General features: G+C 39.1%; 1 protein-coding gene and 1 long non-coding RNA gene across 4 annotated transcripts in view; one reads left to right on the forward strand and one right to left on the reverse strand.

Annotated features, from left to right (window-relative positions):
* Positions 1-18,493, forward strand: part of LOC101749016 — a 563,751-nt gene that overhangs the window by 543,325 nt on the left and 1,933 nt on the right. Inside the window, exons 28-31 of one of the 2 annotated variants that reach the window (XR_006930943.1) lie at positions 175-415; positions 560-818; positions 6,756-8,252; positions 14,496-15,775. This is a non-coding gene — a long non-coding RNA (uncharacterized LOC101749016). Of the gene's footprint in view, positions 1-174; positions 416-559; positions 819-6,755; positions 8,253-14,495; positions 15,776-18,493 lie in introns of those variants that run through there. The other variant, XR_005862405.1, reaches the window with a different exon arrangement.
* PLOD2 (procollagen-lysine,2-oxoglutarate 5-dioxygenase 2) overlaps positions 13,028-18,493 on the reverse strand; it is a 50,243-nt gene continuing 44,777 nt past the window's right edge. For both annotated transcript variants that reach the window (XM_422695.7, XM_004943310.4), the window contains 6 exons: positions 18,003-18,116; positions 17,554-17,619; positions 16,463-16,567; positions 15,421-15,567; positions 15,075-15,200; positions 13,028-14,233 (listed from right to left, as the gene is read on the reverse strand). In XM_422695.7, coding sequence (XP_422695.6) covers positions 14,078-14,233; positions 15,075-15,200; positions 15,421-15,567; positions 16,463-16,567; positions 17,554-17,619; positions 18,003-18,116 — 714 coding nt within the window. In that variant the 3' untranslated portion in view covers positions 13,028-14,077. The remainder of the gene's footprint in view (positions 14,234-15,074; positions 15,201-15,420; positions 15,568-16,462; positions 16,568-17,553; positions 17,620-18,002; positions 18,117-18,493) is intronic.

The raw sequence follows: 18,493 nt of genomic DNA on the forward strand, positions 1-18,493 counted from the left end.
TCATTTATCTATCCCGTATGATACACAGCTTTTAGTAAAAGCCTTTGTCTGATTTATCCCTCTCGATTTTTATTTTTTTTTTACTAACAACATTGCTATGCTATCAGCATCCTTCTGTGCAAATTGCTAACAGACAGCATCTTCTATGCTGTTTTTCTTACCTACTTTATATAGAATCCGTGATAGAATCGTAGAATGGCCTGGGTATCATCATCTAAGTTCAAGCTGCGTGCAAGGTGACCGATGACCAGGCTCCCCCTTCCATCCTGGCCTTGAACACCTCCAGGACTGGGGCATCCGCTATCTCCTTGGGCAACCTGTTCCAGCAAAGTGTTTGTCATCATCCTACAACCCTCCATATCCGATATGCTTCAGCATTATGTGTGGTGCTCTCATCAGCTTCGTTTGCCCTGAGGTATGTAGGATGCTCTATATCCTATATTCACAGACTGTTGTGCTATGTTCCAGCTCTGCTCCTGCTTACTATTTCTAGGCAATTCCACTACCTGTACCCGGAAATAAATGTTTTTTGTTTTTTTTTTTTTTTGCATATCTGAAGTATCAGACAGCTTTTGGTGCCAAATTCTTCTCATCTTGCTTCTCAGCCACTTCAAACCTGGCTTATCTCCTACTTTGATTCTCAACTCCTCCTCCATGGAGCCTTCATGGAGCATTCAGCCTTCCTGATAACCTGGTTCCAGGCTGTGATCAGTATGTACAGAGACTACAAGCTCTTGCTGAACAAAAACCTTCATGCGACTACATTTGCTACATTACCAAGACTACTGGAAGTCACCTGCATTAATACACTCCTGTTGGTACGTTGCTCTCCAAAAATTAGTATTGTGCAGTTTTCATACCATACCGTTTGTGTTCTCTGCCTGCAATCCTTGTAACACTTTTCTTAACACACACGCACTCATAGGTAATTTCTCTATTCAAAATCATAATCCTTCCCCAGTCCTCTTCCCCATCAATATAACACTTAACTGTGCAACACGGTTAAGGATGACAAAATGACAAAGTAACTAAACAAGTAACAGAGCCACAATCTAGCATACAACTATGCCTTATCCTCCATAATTTATTACCTTTGCTCAAGGATGACAAAGTGATTTAGGGCAATTACCGATTAACCGCAAATCAACAAAATGCTAAGTCAGAGTGGATGCAGACCGATGCATCAAACAATAGCCACGGTCTGTAACCACTCTAAAATTAGCTAATTTGCTTCATCTCATTTATTTTTACATCAGTAAACGGCACACCTGTTTTGGGAAGTCCTGTTTGTTTCAGCTGCAGCTGAACGTCGCCCTCCTGTGGTCCGAAATAAGGCAAGTCTGCTGTATTTCTTCACGTTTGTGCAGAAACGTTTCCTTCCCGAATTGCGACAAAGAGAGGGAGAGGTCGTGCCGCTTCCAGCTTACCCAGATGCCCTTGTCCTCTGTGACATGGTATCCGTGGACTTCTGGAGCAAAGCATGAGGGCTCAAAGCTCTGGGCCCTTTATTTTCACATAAGATGGAAGTTGCCAATAGCCTTGTCCTAAAAAAAAATAAAAAATCATATATATATATATTATATATATATATATATGTATATGTATAAATAATTTATATTTATATATATATAAAGAAGAGTTGAAAATTTAGGAATTAAGTTCGACTTTCTACCCAAAGTCAACATGGAGCAGTGACTTGTGTAGTCACGTTATTGGTAAATACCACATCCGAATTCAGAACTGAACTCTGTGGCCAAGCCCTGCCTATTCTATAGGCCAAACTAAAATCTCAAAGCGAAACATATCCTCAGGCCGAGGAAGCTGAGGTCAGACGATTGAGGTTTGGGTCTGTGTCTTCCTGCTACCAAGTCAAAGGCTCCCTGCTCAAAAACAGAGTGCTAATGATCAAGTGACAATCCAAATGCGACCAACAAAGGAGCGCCAAGAAAACATCTGGAAGCAATTCTTGTCAGAAAAGAACAGAGACTTAGCCAAGCGCATTGCTGCCAAGGAGGGGGAAAGGAGTATTAATGATAAGGGGCTTTTCCCTGTCTATATTTAAAGATCATCTTTGGATCATCTGAACAGAATAAGACTCATGGAGAAAGTACATACGTGGCTAGGGGGATGAAGAAAGATGAAAGTGCTAGAAAAACAACTCCGTGAGAGCTAGGGAAAAGGCATCGGTTTGAACACGCCATCATTTAAGCTCCGCAGAGTAAGTAACAACCAATCTGCTGGTTAAGGATCAGAATATTGCAGAGTCAAATTAGTGAAAAATCACTGGATACTTTTACCATAGTACGTATAGACTATGGCAGATAGAATAAATTAAAACAAATGCTGGAGACTGGCAGGCAAAAAAACATACGTTCAAGCAGAGGCAAATTTTTAAAGCAGACTCAGGCAATTTCCGAAACATGTAACTTTGCTAGTGCTTGTTTGTAAAAGGCTGGTTTGCCTGTAAAGGTACCCGTTGCCTGCTTCACATCGCTCACCTCCCAGCTCGGGGTGACCGGAGCTCCCAAGGGTGGTGGTGGGTGCTGCTTCCCATTCTGTGTCTTCTGGGGGATCTTCTTGTAGTCCATACCCTCTGAGACAAGCCCTGGTCTGCATCTTCCGCTGTGGTCCCACGGGCTGCAGACGCATTCACACGCTTCATTCACTCCAAGCTGAAGAACATCTCACGTGCCTACTACTGTAAATGTTAGCAGGGCCTGAATACAGCATTAGAACATTTTTGATGCTGCCCAGCGTTGTTGCCTGGGCCCAGCCCAGCAAAATGCCAACAGATCCTCTAACAAGATGCAGCAGCTGCTGTGAGCTCCCACCTCTCCTGCGCTGCAGATCTCTCTGAGGGGCCATTGGAAGGGACCCTGCCCTACCAGCCTGCCGGTCCCGGTCGTTAACCTGAATTCATACGTTAATCGTTCCGGCAGTGACCGCGACCCCATTGGGACAGAAGAGAAGGCAGAAACCATGGTGTTTGTGTTAAAGTACTGGCGTGTGATGCGAAGCTGCTCAACCTACCTTAACATGTGCGGCGACCTGCTTTCTTTTTTTTTTTTTTTTTAAATAAGTTCTTTTTACCATTTTAACCTGAGTCTGTACAAGCAACCACAGCAGTCCCTGCTTAACTTAACACACACTTGCTGTATGTTGCATTCCTAACAAAAAGCAAGTTCTTAACCCCTTATGACACTTTCTAGAAGGAGAGAACCTTACGTAACTGGCAAGCAAAATGAAGATGAAACCGGCAAACGCCTCCTTGAGGCTACTTCAAGATTTTCCAGCTACTGCCTTTAAAATGCTATTCTGTCTCACTCACCACAACTGAAAAGAATATTCAGCAGCATGCAAAGATTCCGTGTGGCACAAAACCAGGTCATAATGAAGAGGGAGTCGATCCCTAATAATATTCAACACTCGCGTACTCGGATCTGCTGAACTAGTAAATTCAACTTGCAATCCAGAAATTCAGACTGGCTTTAATTACTAAGAAATTGCCTTTTCTCCTGATAATGACTTCCTCTGACAAATAAATTACACTGAAACAACTCAACTCAGCCAAGAGAAAAATATGTATGAGATAGAACATAATCTTGGCGCTATCAGAGTCAGCGGCTCGTGATCTAGCCCAGAGCAGAAGGGAAAGAAAGTTTTTTTTATTAACTATGAACCTTTATCAAACAGAACAGTCCAAGCAGTTTATAGTTTTTGGTACACAGCATTTTGCCTTTCTCTCGGCAGCCTACGGACCGTGCAAACAATTAAGCCGCTCCCTAAGAGGTAACAAATTCTCCCTTTGATTTTTTCTTGACTAAGATGAGTAGGAAAAACATCGGCCTAGGGCTGATAATAAAGGCTCCCTCTCTCTAGAACTCTTTTTGTTAAAGACTGCGAGAAATTGTTCTGTGGAATTTTTTTTTTTTAAATATAGATCTATTTTTAAATATACATTTATTTTAAACCTGGCTTGGATAAGGTACCGACAAACATACGTATCAGTGGTCACTTAAACTATTTGATAATATTTTATTAATAGAGAACTCAAACACCCAAACAAAACCAAACAGGGCTTTGATTATTAAAAGAGTAAGTAACAAGATGAAGTTTTACCTAGATAAATTGTTTTCTCTTGAACAAAGAGGTAAAGATTTATGAAAGGGTTCCTACCTCTCTACCACATGAACCTTCCAAAAAGACAAATCCTACCAACGTCAGGAAAATAATAAACAAGTTATTTACTCCATTGCGTATTAACACAGCCCCTGTATAAAAAAAAACAATATTCAAACAGATGTGTCAGAAGTGGTGACATTTCACGTGCATGCCCAACGAGTGCATAAATACTGGGATGCGGGACATCCGGTGCTGCGCGGGGCAGTGCAGTGCTGCCCATAGACAGGACAGGGAAGGGAAGAGATGCTCCCGCTGCATTGGCCAGCTACTCTCTTGGCTCCAGCAGACCAGAAATTTTGGTTTCGTACCAAAAGACATTTTTATAAAGGAACAGAATAGCACCAGGGAAGATATCCCGCACAGCAGCATGTTGGGAGAGTTTCTCTCACTTCCTGCTTTGTGCATCGAGCTGGCTGAGAGCCGCGTCTGGTATTTGAGGCACGTCCCATCCCACAGCCCTCTCCCGTCTCCCCGGGCTGGAGCGGTGCAAGGCTGTGGATGCTCGCCTGGCTACTGAGTCACTGAGCTGGAGCTCGGAGCCAAGTCTGGACGCTGCTGTGTCTTCCCAGACCAGGAGCCAAACACGATGATCAAATCCTTTTTTCTGATCTTCAGTTCTCCCATCTACTTACTAAATGCTTTGATGAAAGGCTATAAAAGCACTGCTGAATGAGCAGACCGCTTCATTCCATCACAAAGAATAGCTTGCAACTACTACCTAAAAAGTGAGTGTACTTCCTTTTTTGAATGCATACGCATCTAAATGCGTGCTGTCCAGAAATGAACATTATTAGACTTGAATTCCAAAATTATATCTTAACCGCTAAACATTTTCACAGTTTTTACGCCTACTCAAATATAACGAAGTTTTCCTGTTTTTAAATAAGCAACTGTAAAATTCTGTTTGGCCACAGGATGGCAGGCAGAGTATAAAGACGCTATTTCACTTCCAACTTCTCATTGGGGAAAAGTACCTACCTATGGCAAAGTACTTTTTCTTTCTGCCGACCCTATCTGCTCACGCTTCTATCAATTAGGTTAAATACTTTGACCTACACAGCAAATGCAGAACAGAATTTATAGAATAAATATAACATGGGATTGAATTGACGAAGGCAAGGTCAGATGTGCTGAAATTAGGCCACTTGGGATGTGACCCAAAAGAGATCTCCTTATTTTACTGTTCCTACATAGTAATTTTAGTTTTCAGACACCAAAAGTAGTACTATTCCCTGTTCTTGCAAACAGCCCCAAGTAACCACCTAATTAAATGATGTCGCTGTGGTATATTTTTTCTGTACATAGCCAAGCAAGCATAAGAAATGACAGTAAGCTCAGCAGGCAGAATATTATGAAAATCCTCAGATGTTATTGACCAATTAAAATCACTTTTCCTCGCTGCCTTCATTCCTGACTCTAACTTCGTGAATTTGAGATTTTTGATAGCCTTCTGCACCACACCCTAAAAAAAAACGAGCACTACAGCACAGCTAAATACTCCGGAGAGATTTCTCTGAGCTTTGTGTTCTGGTTTAGCCAAAGCGTAACGCACTCCAGCTTGCAGAGGGCCGCAGCTCAGTTTAGACACTTATAATGATTCTTCAAACTATTTCCTGAGAGATAAGTAAAAGCCTGAGGCTGCGCTAAGGAGTTTACCCTGCATCTATGCAAGTCTTCCTACTGTTTTGAAGATATTTCCTGTCTAAAACTAAAATACAATCCAGTTTTTAGTTTAAAATCTGCAACTTTTGTTAGCGAACAGAATACATTTTTATGATTAACAATAAATGCTCTTATCTCATCTTGGATATTTAAAAAAGATAAAAAATCCAGTAAAGTTGACCATAAAGATTTTTCATATGCATTCTGTGGGAGACATTCAGTCCAGAAAAGCTTCTTCGACTTGGTTTAAAGTAAAGGAGCAGCACAACCGTATAGCATGCTGAACACAAAATTTTCGGCTCAAAGATCATACAATCAACAAATACACAATTAGCAGAGTGCTGCGGTTAGGCTGGTATTTTACAGGCCGCATAACTAGAAGGATCATCACAGTGGAAAAAGATAATAAAAAATAAATGAAAATGCTCACACATGTCCTAGACTCGCAGAAAAACTCCAAAGGGAGTGATCTCCAGAAAGGGATGCTTCCCCAGTGGCAGTCAGCCCTTAAATGGGAGGTTTAGGAGAGGCGGAGCCAGGCTCCGCCCCTTCCGGTCACACAGCTGAATTGCCTTCACCTGTGCTTCCACGACCGATTCGGTGCTCACCTCAAGTGATCCATCAGAGGTTCAGCCCGTGATTCAACAGCTCCCGTACAAAGACAAACATCAGAAAAGAAATAACAGAAGCAGTATTTTGTATTTCTACCTATTGGAAAGAAAATCCCACCTACGTTTATAAAGTAAAAATGACTGTACTGAAGTGTATGAGTTATAATATGTACAAGGGTACCTTTCTCTAAAGTTTCTGTGTGGAGAAAGGAAACGTTTTCATCATTATGATACCAACTCCTTGTGCGTGAGCAAGGAGCTTGCAGTTTTCTTTCTCACGTAGCATTTATCTCCCATTAGGTACAGAAATCAAACAATTCTTAGATCATCTCCGACGCAAAACGTGAGCTTCGCTTATTGTGGATCTCCTTCAACCTCAGCTGGGCGCTGGATATACTTTGTCTCCGGGAGTTTCTTTCTGTCCGCATACTTAAGTTATGTATTTTATCTATTACTTCTCATGTGTTAAGACATTTATTTCTATATTCCAGTGGCTTATATTACTCAAGAACTATACGTGCTTCCTTGCTTCATCCCCGAATTAAAAGCAAAACAAACAAACAAAGAAAAAAACACAAAACTCACAGTGCAGTAAAGCACTCTACAACGATGCAGTGAAAACCAGATTTCTTACCTTATCTGAACTTTCCTTCAGTTAAGAATTTTGTTTCTTACCGAGTTCACTCAAATTCTCTCACTTTACTGGAAGCTAAATTTCAGAAATAAGTTATGAAATGTTTCCACCCTCAAATTTCAAAAACAAACATTTTAATGACATCAAACTATTTGAATTCTAAGGGAAAGCCTTTATTTTCTTCTTTATGTGAAGCGGAACTGGAACAGCCCATGAAAAATAAATGAATTTCGAAAAATGTCTACTATGAATTATTTCTAAAATATTAATAGACAATGATACAATATAGTTAAAACACAATTACGGTATAAAAAAAACAACACAAACCTCAGTAAACTTTTCATTTTCCTGGCTCTACTTTCTTTAAACAGTAAATTAATTTTTAAAAAATACTCCAACCGCTACTACGTATTGAAACCCATCCTGCATTTTAGCTTCCCTGCCCATATCCGAGAATAGGAAGTTTCAATTTTATATTTTCAGAAAACCTACATTAAATCTGTTGAAAACCCTATTTCTAACATTCATCTTTTGTTAAACTATTAGGACAAAATAACTTCCCGACCGTGGAGTTTTAATGCTAGGCATGAGCACCATTTGGCACCAGTGCCAAGATTGGAAATCCAGACCTGTATTTGAACACGTACGTTTTGTATCTCACGCATTTTTGTTGTCTTTGAGGAGAAGAGCATTTCCGAAGAAAGCTTGCAGCTAGGAGGACTTTCTCATCTTTCATTTTATTTTGAGAATTATTTTTAAAAGAAAGGTAAATTTGTACAAAATGAAAAATAGACCTTCAGACTGCGGTATTTTGACGACATTCCTCAAGTGCCTCCTCAGGGCTCTGCTCATAAAATACTCCACGCAGAGAGTAGTTCCGATGTCTTAGCAGTTTCAAAATTTTCCTTTCCTCTGCAATGTAATCTCAATTTATTTATTTATTTATTTTTGAATAAGCTTCTGTTTCCCAGCATTTGAATGGCATTGTAGCTTTGTAATGTGTTTTTGTTCCTTTCAGACTAAAAGTAAATAAGAACGGGACCAACTTGGCAAGAATAAAACCATGTATTTGCTCGAGCAACATTTCAAGAACACCTGCACAGCTATTTTGGCAATGCGCTGGTAGCTCTATTCAGCCTTCCTCGTCTGTTATCCACCTTCAGGTACGTTGTGTCTGCTTAACGATGAAAAACGCACATCGTATCCTCCACGTTCAGTTTAAGGTATCTCGTTTTTCCACTGGTACTATTTCAATTTCTTCTAATGTGAATCAGCCAGTTCCGGGATAGTTTCTATTGTCTTTGTGTCAGTGATATTTAGGTAAAATCAAGACTTGGCTGCGTACTTTCCCGTGTCTCTCGTTTTTCCAAATGTGAGGAGTGCGATAACGAACATCTCTTCTGCTGAACAAGACCGGGCCATGGAAAAGAGCAAGCATGGGTTTCTGCTCGTACAAGATCACTCAGAAATATCTCCTACGCTCTATAGACAATCACATCACAGCTATACTCCTGGTATACAATTGCTCACCGGTTCTGCTATTAAAGCATCTTTCATTGCCACAGAAGCAGCAGTGAAATTTTACACTTCCAGAGCACTTTAAAACAAAGATCCCTTGTCTCTGCCTCCCTCGCTCCTAGCCTCTGTGTATGCCAAACCTGCGTCGCTGGGTTTTTCTCAACTGAGCTGGAATGCTGACATCTAACAAATGCGTGAGACAACTTTGCACAGTTCACACGGAAAGCAACATGTACAACTGAGCAATGATCAAGGGTCAGAGAACGAAGCGTTCATAACTTGTGTGGCCGAAGCACTCTCATGGAGATTAGAGCCTACGGTGGAAGCACAAGAACTGAGAACTTTCTCTTTTTGCAAACAATACTATTAAGATTTCTAATTCATGACAGCACAGCAAAGACGTCTGAGATGATGCAAGTCTGGAATTAAGGCAAAATGTTTTAGGCATTAGGGCCGCGACTGTCTGCTCTAATTTACGTGGTACGTGTTTTAAAGAACGATCAACTGTTTGACATTGTTCACGAACTCTGATGAATCGCAGCTTGCAGAAGTGATTCAGAGATGACAAGTCTCTAAATTTGGCTGCGTCAGTATTCGGCATTGTGCGCTTGCCTACACAACGCCCACTGCTTCCAAACATAGAATTTAGCGTTCAGTAGCTTATACTTAATACTTTCTGCCTCAACTTCTCACACATCGAGCCTACTTCGTGCTGGTGATCCTTCCTTTGAAATGTTGCAATACTTCCACGCTTTCCGGACTTTAAATTCAGCAACGGACATTTTACAGAAATGCCTTCCAGTTGGCACTGTGCTCAAGTTAGAAGTGCCTGGGGAAAAAAAAAAATTAAATGCATTTAACTTTCCACAAACCCTCACTCTCCCATATATAGATACTTGTTGTAGGTCAGAATTGTTTATCCTTACAAAGCCTGATACGTTTTCACTAAGCGCTTTATATATGTCAGGTCCCTTCTCGGGTACCCTCACCGGCTCCGTGTCTTCATCTTACTACCGTGGGAAGATGGAGACAGACTTACTGCTCAAGCACAGACAGCGGCAGCTGGATACACCTTTCTCTGTCGGAATGATAGCAACTGTTATCAGCCAACGAGTTCCCTGAATGAAGTCACTAGCAGTAATGCTTCAGGTTCTGCTGCTATCCTATGTGAAGTTGACAATTTACTTAATATGCTTAGAACAATAAGCTTTAATTTAAAAATGAAGAATACTATAATTACTACTCTAAACATAAAGGGATTCTGTCAATATATTTTTGTTTGCTTTTTTAACTAAGGAGTGACATGGCTCATTTTTGACACATCACCTGCGTGTGAGTGCACTTGGTGAGAGATTAGTGACCCAATCCTGAGAAAGCTTAAAGCCTAAAGCCTTCAAGCCCACTTTGGAGAGTAAGCCCCGCTGTCTTAAGGTATTAAGAACTGTAAAACATCTCATGGGCTTAAAGTATTGCTCGCGTTAATTGCCAGTGCAACTGAATCTGTGAAAACGCAACATTTTCATGCCTTGTCCATGCTAATGACTTTAGGGTAAGGAAGCATCTTATACAAAATATACTCCGCTACCTTCCTCCTCTCTCTGCTCCCTACTCCAAAAAGGGAGGAATCGAAAGGGTATAAAGCCATTAGTAGCTGAGCAACTCCTTTCACAACTAAGCAAAATTATGGGAAATGCAAGACTTTTGGTTTCAAGCCAGAAGTCCGGTCCTTGAGTAACCCCCTTGCTATGTGACTACGCAGCTGCCTTGCCGACCCAGGCACTAGGGACGTTCAACAGATGCAGACCAGTAATAAGCAGAGCGAGCACGCGTGGCAGGAATGCTCAGAACACAGACACAAGAAATAGTGCAGAGCCGGTGGGCACGGCATCACCGAGAAGCACCGCCAGCGAAGCGATCCGTCCACCCCCCCCCCCCACCCCCCCCCCTCCCCGACGCTGGCTGGGTCCCAGCTCTGCTACTTCTGAAGCTGTGCCGGTACAGGCTGTAAGCGCACCGAGTGAAACGCTGCCTTTCGATTCCTGCCTTACTCTAATAAATAACTTCAGATGAATGCACTTTTATCAGACAGCTTATCTCACATTTCTTTCTTGTGAAAATAGCTCCCAAGAGACACTGCTTTAAGCACAGCCAAAGTCGCTTTTCTGAAGTGAAGCTCAATCCAGAAAACTTACTTTCCAAAAGCAATAAATTACTTAGGGATGAAGAAAAGGACGATCATCTCTATATGTGCAGCTACCTTAGCACCGAGTCAGAAAATCAACCGCTTTCTCAGACCTCCTCCCCAGTCAAGGAACACGCTGAGCAGTTGTGGCGACAGCTGCAGGTTGCTGGGATGAAGTTTGAGGTTACCGAGCGCTGACTCATCCCCCCTTTGTTCTCAGTAACGCATACGGTAGACGGGGGGAAAATCCTTTAAATAAATAAATAAGATACAATCCAATCAATTTCCTTATTATCGCCTCAGTGGAAATCTATCTTCCTTTGGGGCTTATCAGTCTCATTCCTATCAGATCACAGTAAGAGTGGAGTAGTAATAGTCAGGAAAAGTAAAATAAAATATTAAGTTACAAGTAAACATTGAAATTCTTTGTTACACAGTGATATTAAAAAATATTACAAGTGTAAACATCCTAAGTGCTACTTAGGAGTATCAGAGAGTCAGTGTAGTTCATGAGTATAAAATAAAAGACAAGCTATATTATTATCAGCTAAAAGCTGAGAAATCCTCACAACCATACAACGATCTCCTGCTTCTTACCCCCACCACAATCTCAAATTCAAGTACTTAGCCGCAAAAAAATACATCTAGGTGAAAGCAAAACAAGCCGGATACTTCACAAAAGTCTCTTCTGTTGCGGAGCACCTTCGTGTCCCTGCACTCCCAAGGTCTCTCATACACTGCTGGGATTCACGCTGCTGCTTTCCTTCTGATGCACGTACAAATGTCCCAAAACTAACTGTTAGGAAACTCCAATTTTTTTTTAAAGTGCTTTTAAAATTAATGAAAAATAAAATAATTTCCTAATTCTGATTGCTTGAATTAGCGTAGTGACATTCCGACAGTGCAGCAAAGCTTTCAGAACTGATTCGGGTGAACAGTTAAGATCTTTTTCTGGTGTTTGTTACTACCAAAAAGTAAATTCAGGCAGCTCCGTGTACGCTGCCATCCACCTGAAAGAGAGCCGATAACCTTGGCAAAAACTTCTTTTAAGAGAAAAAAATTAGGTATGTGAGCACGGTAAACATTTTCCCTTCCAACCAGCGTGTGTTAAACGTAGCGCTTCATCTGACAGTTGATTAGTAGATGCAAATAGATGTAGCAATAAGCAAGTCCTAGTACTTACATTGAGAGGAAAACAAAAAAAGAAAATATATGCAATACCTAATGCAACTGAGGGGTAAAAATAATACATAAAAGAACTCATGAAAAAAAGATCTCAGTCTTCAAAAACTTCCGATATTTTTCATTAAAGGACTGTTTGTTTTTTTTTTGTTGTTGTTGTTGCTCATTTTTCAAGACAGCTCCTCATAACACTAAACTGCCTTTAACTGTTCCAGTGGTAAAAATACTCCCCTGTCCTGAATCAGCCTAACGGACTGCAGGCAAATGCTTGGAAAGAGGCAATTAACAAAAGCTGCTTTCATTCTGGACTCTTGAAGACTTTCTGCTCCGCAGCATTAGTCTAAGCAGAGGCTACATAAATATCCACAGACACTCACTAAGACGGAGGTGTTTAGTGTATGGAAACAGAGTTGGGAATACATTTATTGATCTCCATATGCGAGCCTGAAACGGAGAAGGGTTGACAGTGTAAGAGAAATGAAAAGAAAGCAAAGAATTTCCTGTGAGAAACCATTCTTAACAAGCTCACTTGAGCGTACTATAGAAATCACTACATTTTGCTGTATTTGCTTCAGTGTAACTTCAGGTCACGTTACAACCTACTCCCCTAAGAGCAACGGAACAGGGAAATAAGCAGACGAGCTGCTTTGGGGTGGCGGAATAATCTCACTCCCCTATCAACTCCAAACAGAACTTCCGTTTAGGAAACCTGATATGAAGCGTCCTAAAGTATTAGCACGTAAAAGTGATCTGTTCAGATTATCAAAACCTTCTCTACTTAAAGAAAGAAAAAAGATGAGAAACATCCACCCTGCTGGGGTTCTTCTGAAAGTTCAACACAGCGTTGGTTGTGATACGATATACCTGTTTAACTTCGGTGCATTTGTGCCAGCTAACAGAAGCAACTTAATAGTAACACAGAAATGGGCCGAAGCTCCTAGCAATCCAAATATACCTACATTTCCTTCGAAAATATTTATGAATAAATATAATTACTGTACAAACAATGGCAACATGCAAGAACTACTTAATACAGTCAAGTAAAAAGCTGTTATGTTTAATTTAAAATTACCTTTTATTTTTCACAAGTTTTTCCAACACATTGTGCATTTTGGCAAGGTAGACTTTGAGATAGTTCGCTTCAAGTTTCTTTAAATTACAAACAGTAGATACAGTAGGATTATTTTAAACTGATTTCTTTAAAACAAATGGCAAGTTAAGATCCTTCGGTTTAAAACAGGCCTCCGCAATTACATTTTCCTGATAGAAAATTCAAGTCATTTTAAATAATAGAAAATTGTCTTTACAAAATACCCCACAATTAGAATTTATCAGCACTGTGAAAATAAACGTCCAATTTCCAGCATCGATTGGGTGCAATTACACATTTAGAAAAATAACTCATTTAAAAGGAAGGTCACTTGGTGAAGAAAAATAAATTTCCAAGAGGACTAGTTCTAAAAACAAATGATGAAAACATTTTTTCTCAACAAATAATAAAAAATTATTTGTTACTCATTCTTTGTAGTTTTTTCTTTTTTTTTTTTTCTTTTTTTTCCTCTAACGATGAAAATGAATTAAGAAGACATGTTACTGAGATGTTTTCCCTTCGGTACATACCAGCTGATGGAATTACTGCTTAACTCCCAGTGACTGCATATGACATTCACTCTTATACTGTTTTTATGCTGTGTTTTTTATTCGGTTGGTACCAAATACACATACCACGCAACTTCAGGTGTGTCACGTACGGAATGGAAACCACAATAATTTTTTCAGATAACTCTGCATCCAGGATGTTTTTTTCCCAACAAAGAATGAACAAATTATAAAATATTTTCCCATTTTCCCTCCTCACCTATTCTTTAAGACGTCAGAAAGGAAAAATAAGCAGGACGCGTTTAGATTGTAACTCAAGGCTCAGAGCACACATTGAGAAATCTTCAACAATTTTAAAACAGTTTCTTTTTTCATTCTTTTAGCCCAAAGTAACCTTGCCGTCTGGGAACAGTAACTTCGTGTATCACCATCTTCCAGAAGGAAACTATAAATAATTGTTTACGTAAGGAACCAAACACTGATGTTGAAGAGGGCAAAACAATAAAATTAAGGGTCAATAAATGATACTGCAATGTATCTTGTGCCATTCAAGATAGGAAGTCCTTCATGTAAATGAGTAAGTCTTCCTGGATGCATAAAACTCCATCCTTTCCTTGGTGATTCAATGGAGCAGTTGTACCTAAGAAATTTACATCCACCTCCCTGTAGCAAAAACAGAAACAAAAAAACCATCACTACACTCATTCGCCCTGTGTTTTTATACGACTAGGTTCTTTATATTTATTCACAATTACTACTAATAATAGACTTTTTAATATTTGTCTTATTTAAGCAAAAAGGAAAGAAAAAAGAAAACACCGCAGCAATGTTGTTAAAATGACACCACCTTCAGAACAATAAGTAACAAGCAGGATTTAGCAACAAAAAACAGTGTTTACTTTAGATTTTCTTTAACATTCCCCAGATATCGACTCTTTTAATCAACATCTCCGAGGAACAGTTCGTCAATAACGGTAGCGTGGGCAATACAAGAGTGGAGCGAATCAACGTCCACCTTCACCCAAGACAGTACCTAAATAAATTTTAAATAAACCATTCCAACTGTTGGTTTCAAACTAAAGTAGTGTTTTCTAAAGGAAGAAATCTGGGAAACATACTTTAAAAAAAGGACACCGTAAAGAGAAGCTTATTCAACTTGGTAATATTTTAAATAATTGAAACAATTGCTTTCTACTGCAAAAAGATGAAGCATTTAAAAACGTTAAGAAAGAACATCTCTCAAGTCTGAGAAAAACTTCTTCCCAGCACCATCTGAAGCCGTTTTGACTAATTCAACCTGACTGCATCAGCAGGTCTTGATCCTGCAACTGAGAAAGTTCAGTACTCAAAAACACCGATCAATAATATATCTCAATTCGTGTTGTGCATATTTTCCCCTTCGACGCTGTCTTTAAGCGTGTCTATTTGGGTTCTTGTTTGGAAACGATATTACATACTTAAAGCATGAGTTTTTTTTCACTCAATAAATAACTTGCCAACTTACTTGAAAATCCTCTCCTACTTTGTTGAGTGCAATGTTGATTGTGAACGTAGAAGAGTCATGATGAGGTCTGAGCGATCGTTGTCTGTCAGGGCTATATTTTACAACAAAATTCAATAAAGCGTATCCCTGAAACAAAATATACGGTCAGACTTCAACACGTGAACTTCGGTGTCACACGCAGGGCGGTGGGTTTTCTTTACTTATTTACAACTCAGTTAAGAACGCAACGCTCAGCTGTAATACTGCCACATCACTCGTAAACTCACCAAACAAAGCAAACAGTTCAATAAAATGTGTAGAATTATTTATTCCATTCAGAGATTATATGCAACTTTTAAACACGTACCTTGGTATAATAACCAGCAAACACTTTTAATGTTACTGGTGCAATGAATTCTCTGATGAAGTGCAGCCATTCGTTATCCAGTCCAATTTGCTTCATATGGATATCATCAGTCGGGACGTTTTCATAACCGCCAGAAATACGGCTGTCCTAACACAAACACCATAAATAGCTTTGAAATATGAGAGTGGACTGCTTCTGGCAGTTCTACAAATATGTAGAATATGCAGAATCACAAAACTGCAGAGTAATGCTTTAGTGGACGTATCTGAGCTTGATGCAAAATAATCTCACAGCCAACTGCTGTGATGTAAATTGCTGAGATGTCGATGGGCAAGAACCGGACAGTTCTTAGAAGGTAAGTCAATATTCGGATGTGCTGCCTGTAAATAAGGGTTTCACTAGGGTACCGTTTTTAATTATTGAGATGTAGACACAATAGAAGTTAGAGTACAGGCATCGACTCGTCATGATAATAAATAATATGTTTATTAAAATATAAAACAAAATTAAAAATACTTCTATCTTAAAAGTGTAATCAAAAAAAGTTTCTCTGGAGGCTCCAAGCTACAGTAAAACCCTGACTGTAATTCATCTCCTTCCAAACATTTGTGAAAAGGACAAACCTTCCTGTTATCAAAACTTTGATTTAAGCAGTACTTAATATTTCGAGCTTGGTGCAAATATAAACACAGTAGTTCATAATGTCTGTGGATATGTGCTTCGAGGGACAAGTCTGATAAATCAAGACTTTAGAGGTAAACTCTGAAGAATTATCAGACAGGCCACTGTTGGATAACTTGAATAACTACTACAGCAGCTGTCGCAGTCGGTGTCTGAATTTTCTAGTTCGAGGTTAACTGAGGATGTCTCTAAATCTACTGAACATCAAGCTGCACGGCAGACAAAATTCAGCATTTTATTCTACACAGCAGATGTCTTAGGTTATTAGCATTTCTTGGACACTTTGTTTATTGCAGCATGCTGTGGCTTGTTATAAATGTACTCTCTTAATAAGGGCATGTTTATAATGGCTGACACTTACTTGGTGTTTTCCACCAGACCATTGTCCAAAATGTTCCATTTCTTCTACCAATTCATCACAAGCAGTGTCAGAAAATATGGGAAACCAAAAAACATCTGGACATGGCTATGAAAAGATGAAATCTACATTAATCTCTTTCAGTGAAGTTCTTAGAACAGTTAAGTTTATTTTCAATTGCTAAACATCTCATTCCAAGGACGTTTTCACATTTCTGTCACTTAAAAAAATAAGTACATAAATAAATAAAATCAGCAATTCTCTTCTGTGTCGTAATTTAGATACATTTAAATAATTAAGTTTTGACTCTGTCCGCAAGCGTACTCTCACAGAATGAAGCAAAAGCTAAGAGCTACCCTGTAAGTCATAACCCAGCACTATCAGCTCTGTCAGTGTATCCAAATATTCTGTGCACTGTGTAATAACTCCAGTCATTCACATAAGAATCATAAAGCTTTCAAACTTAACATGCTTTTAAATAGGAAAGCAACTTATCCTGGCTTCTTGACTGTGATGATAATTGACATAGAAATAAGTGTCTGAGACTGATACAAGAATTATCTCAGAAGTGCTATTTACAGACAAGCTAGGTGAAAGCAACCAGCCAGTCAGAAAAAGACTTAAGTAGCCAGCAAAAGCCTTCATAGCTACAAACCTTACAGAATTCAAAGCGAGGAAGGAAAAACAAACAAACAAACAAAAAAAAAAAACCACACTAACCTGCAAGAGAAGCATATTTAAGAGCTTGCCTTACATTTGCTTTGCAACAGCAATCTCTTAACAAAAATTAAGTTTTCTGCTAGTGGAACGAGCTTGTTCTAACGAATTAATTACAATTTTACTTTGAAGAAAGCAGTTACATGGACAATTCCATTATCCTGAGCATTAATTTTTTTTTTTTTTTTTTTTTTGGACTTCTCTCAACTCAGCTTTCACAGTGACAGAAATTCATTAGAGGTCCAAAACCTCAAACTGTTCAGCTACAAACCAAAATAGCATTAGCACGGAAACAATTGCTGTATGCCAATTTATTAAGTCAGTCTCTCAAATGGGACTGCTACTACTTGCCGCTTGTGAAGAGTTTTTATACCCACCTGTTCTACTATATTATCAGTGAAGATCTTTGAATAGTTAGGATTGATGTAGGTTTCCTTCCAGTCCTGAAAAGAATGATTTTAAAATATTCAGAATTCATGCAAGTGAAAGAAGAATATCATTTCGTTCTGTTCACGTGCCCTACCGAAAGCACAAGAAACAATTAAACCTTTTCTTATTATCGTAGAAGAACTGGATCTCATCATATCTAAATTGTAAAAACTGCTACATCAGAGCCATTGCTCATTACTGTTGTAACCGGTAATGGATTAATTGATATCAAATGGGTGGTGGTGAACACCATTTATTGCGCTAGATGTATGCTGTGCGCTATTTATTTAAATATTCTCCATGTAAAGTCTTTAAGTTCCAAGTCGTTAATAATATAAGGTTCTTTTTTGTTTGTTTTTTTAACAAATAACTGTTTATTCAATAGTAAGGTACATACCACAGGATTCTCAAATATCTGCCAGAGGTCATTGTTGTAGTGGGAGGTATTATAATTGGCTGTGGAGATAAGCCTTCCAAATTCATGTCTGTTCGTAATGTACATGAAAACACCCTACACCAAACAGAGAAAACGTCATTAGCAAAACTGGTCATCTTAGCAAAAAGACTATTTTTAAGTCTTTATGCCTGCAATTCTTTAATAAAATGTATCACATCCATACAAAAATATTATACAAGTGCTGTTCAATAAGTATCTTAACTCTTCAAATGGTTCACAGTAGTCACAAACTAGGGTTCGTGATTTCTTGTTTATAAGCGTCGATTGAATATATTCTTTAAGCAAGTTAAACCAAAACATATATTCTTCATAATGCAAAAACAAACAAAGAAAAGAGAAAACAGAAGTGAAGCGATTGCTTGTTTTCCAGAAAGCATAAGCAGACACACTGGAAATATTTATTCTCAAACTGAAGAAGAAAAGTATAGTTT

This window comes from Gallus gallus, chromosome 9 (genome assembly GCF_016699485.2).
Source record: "Gallus gallus isolate bGalGal1 chromosome 9, bGalGal1.mat.broiler.GRCg7b, whole genome shotgun sequence".
NCBI classification, from domain to species: Eukaryota; Metazoa; Chordata; class Aves; order Galliformes; family Phasianidae; genus Gallus; species Gallus gallus.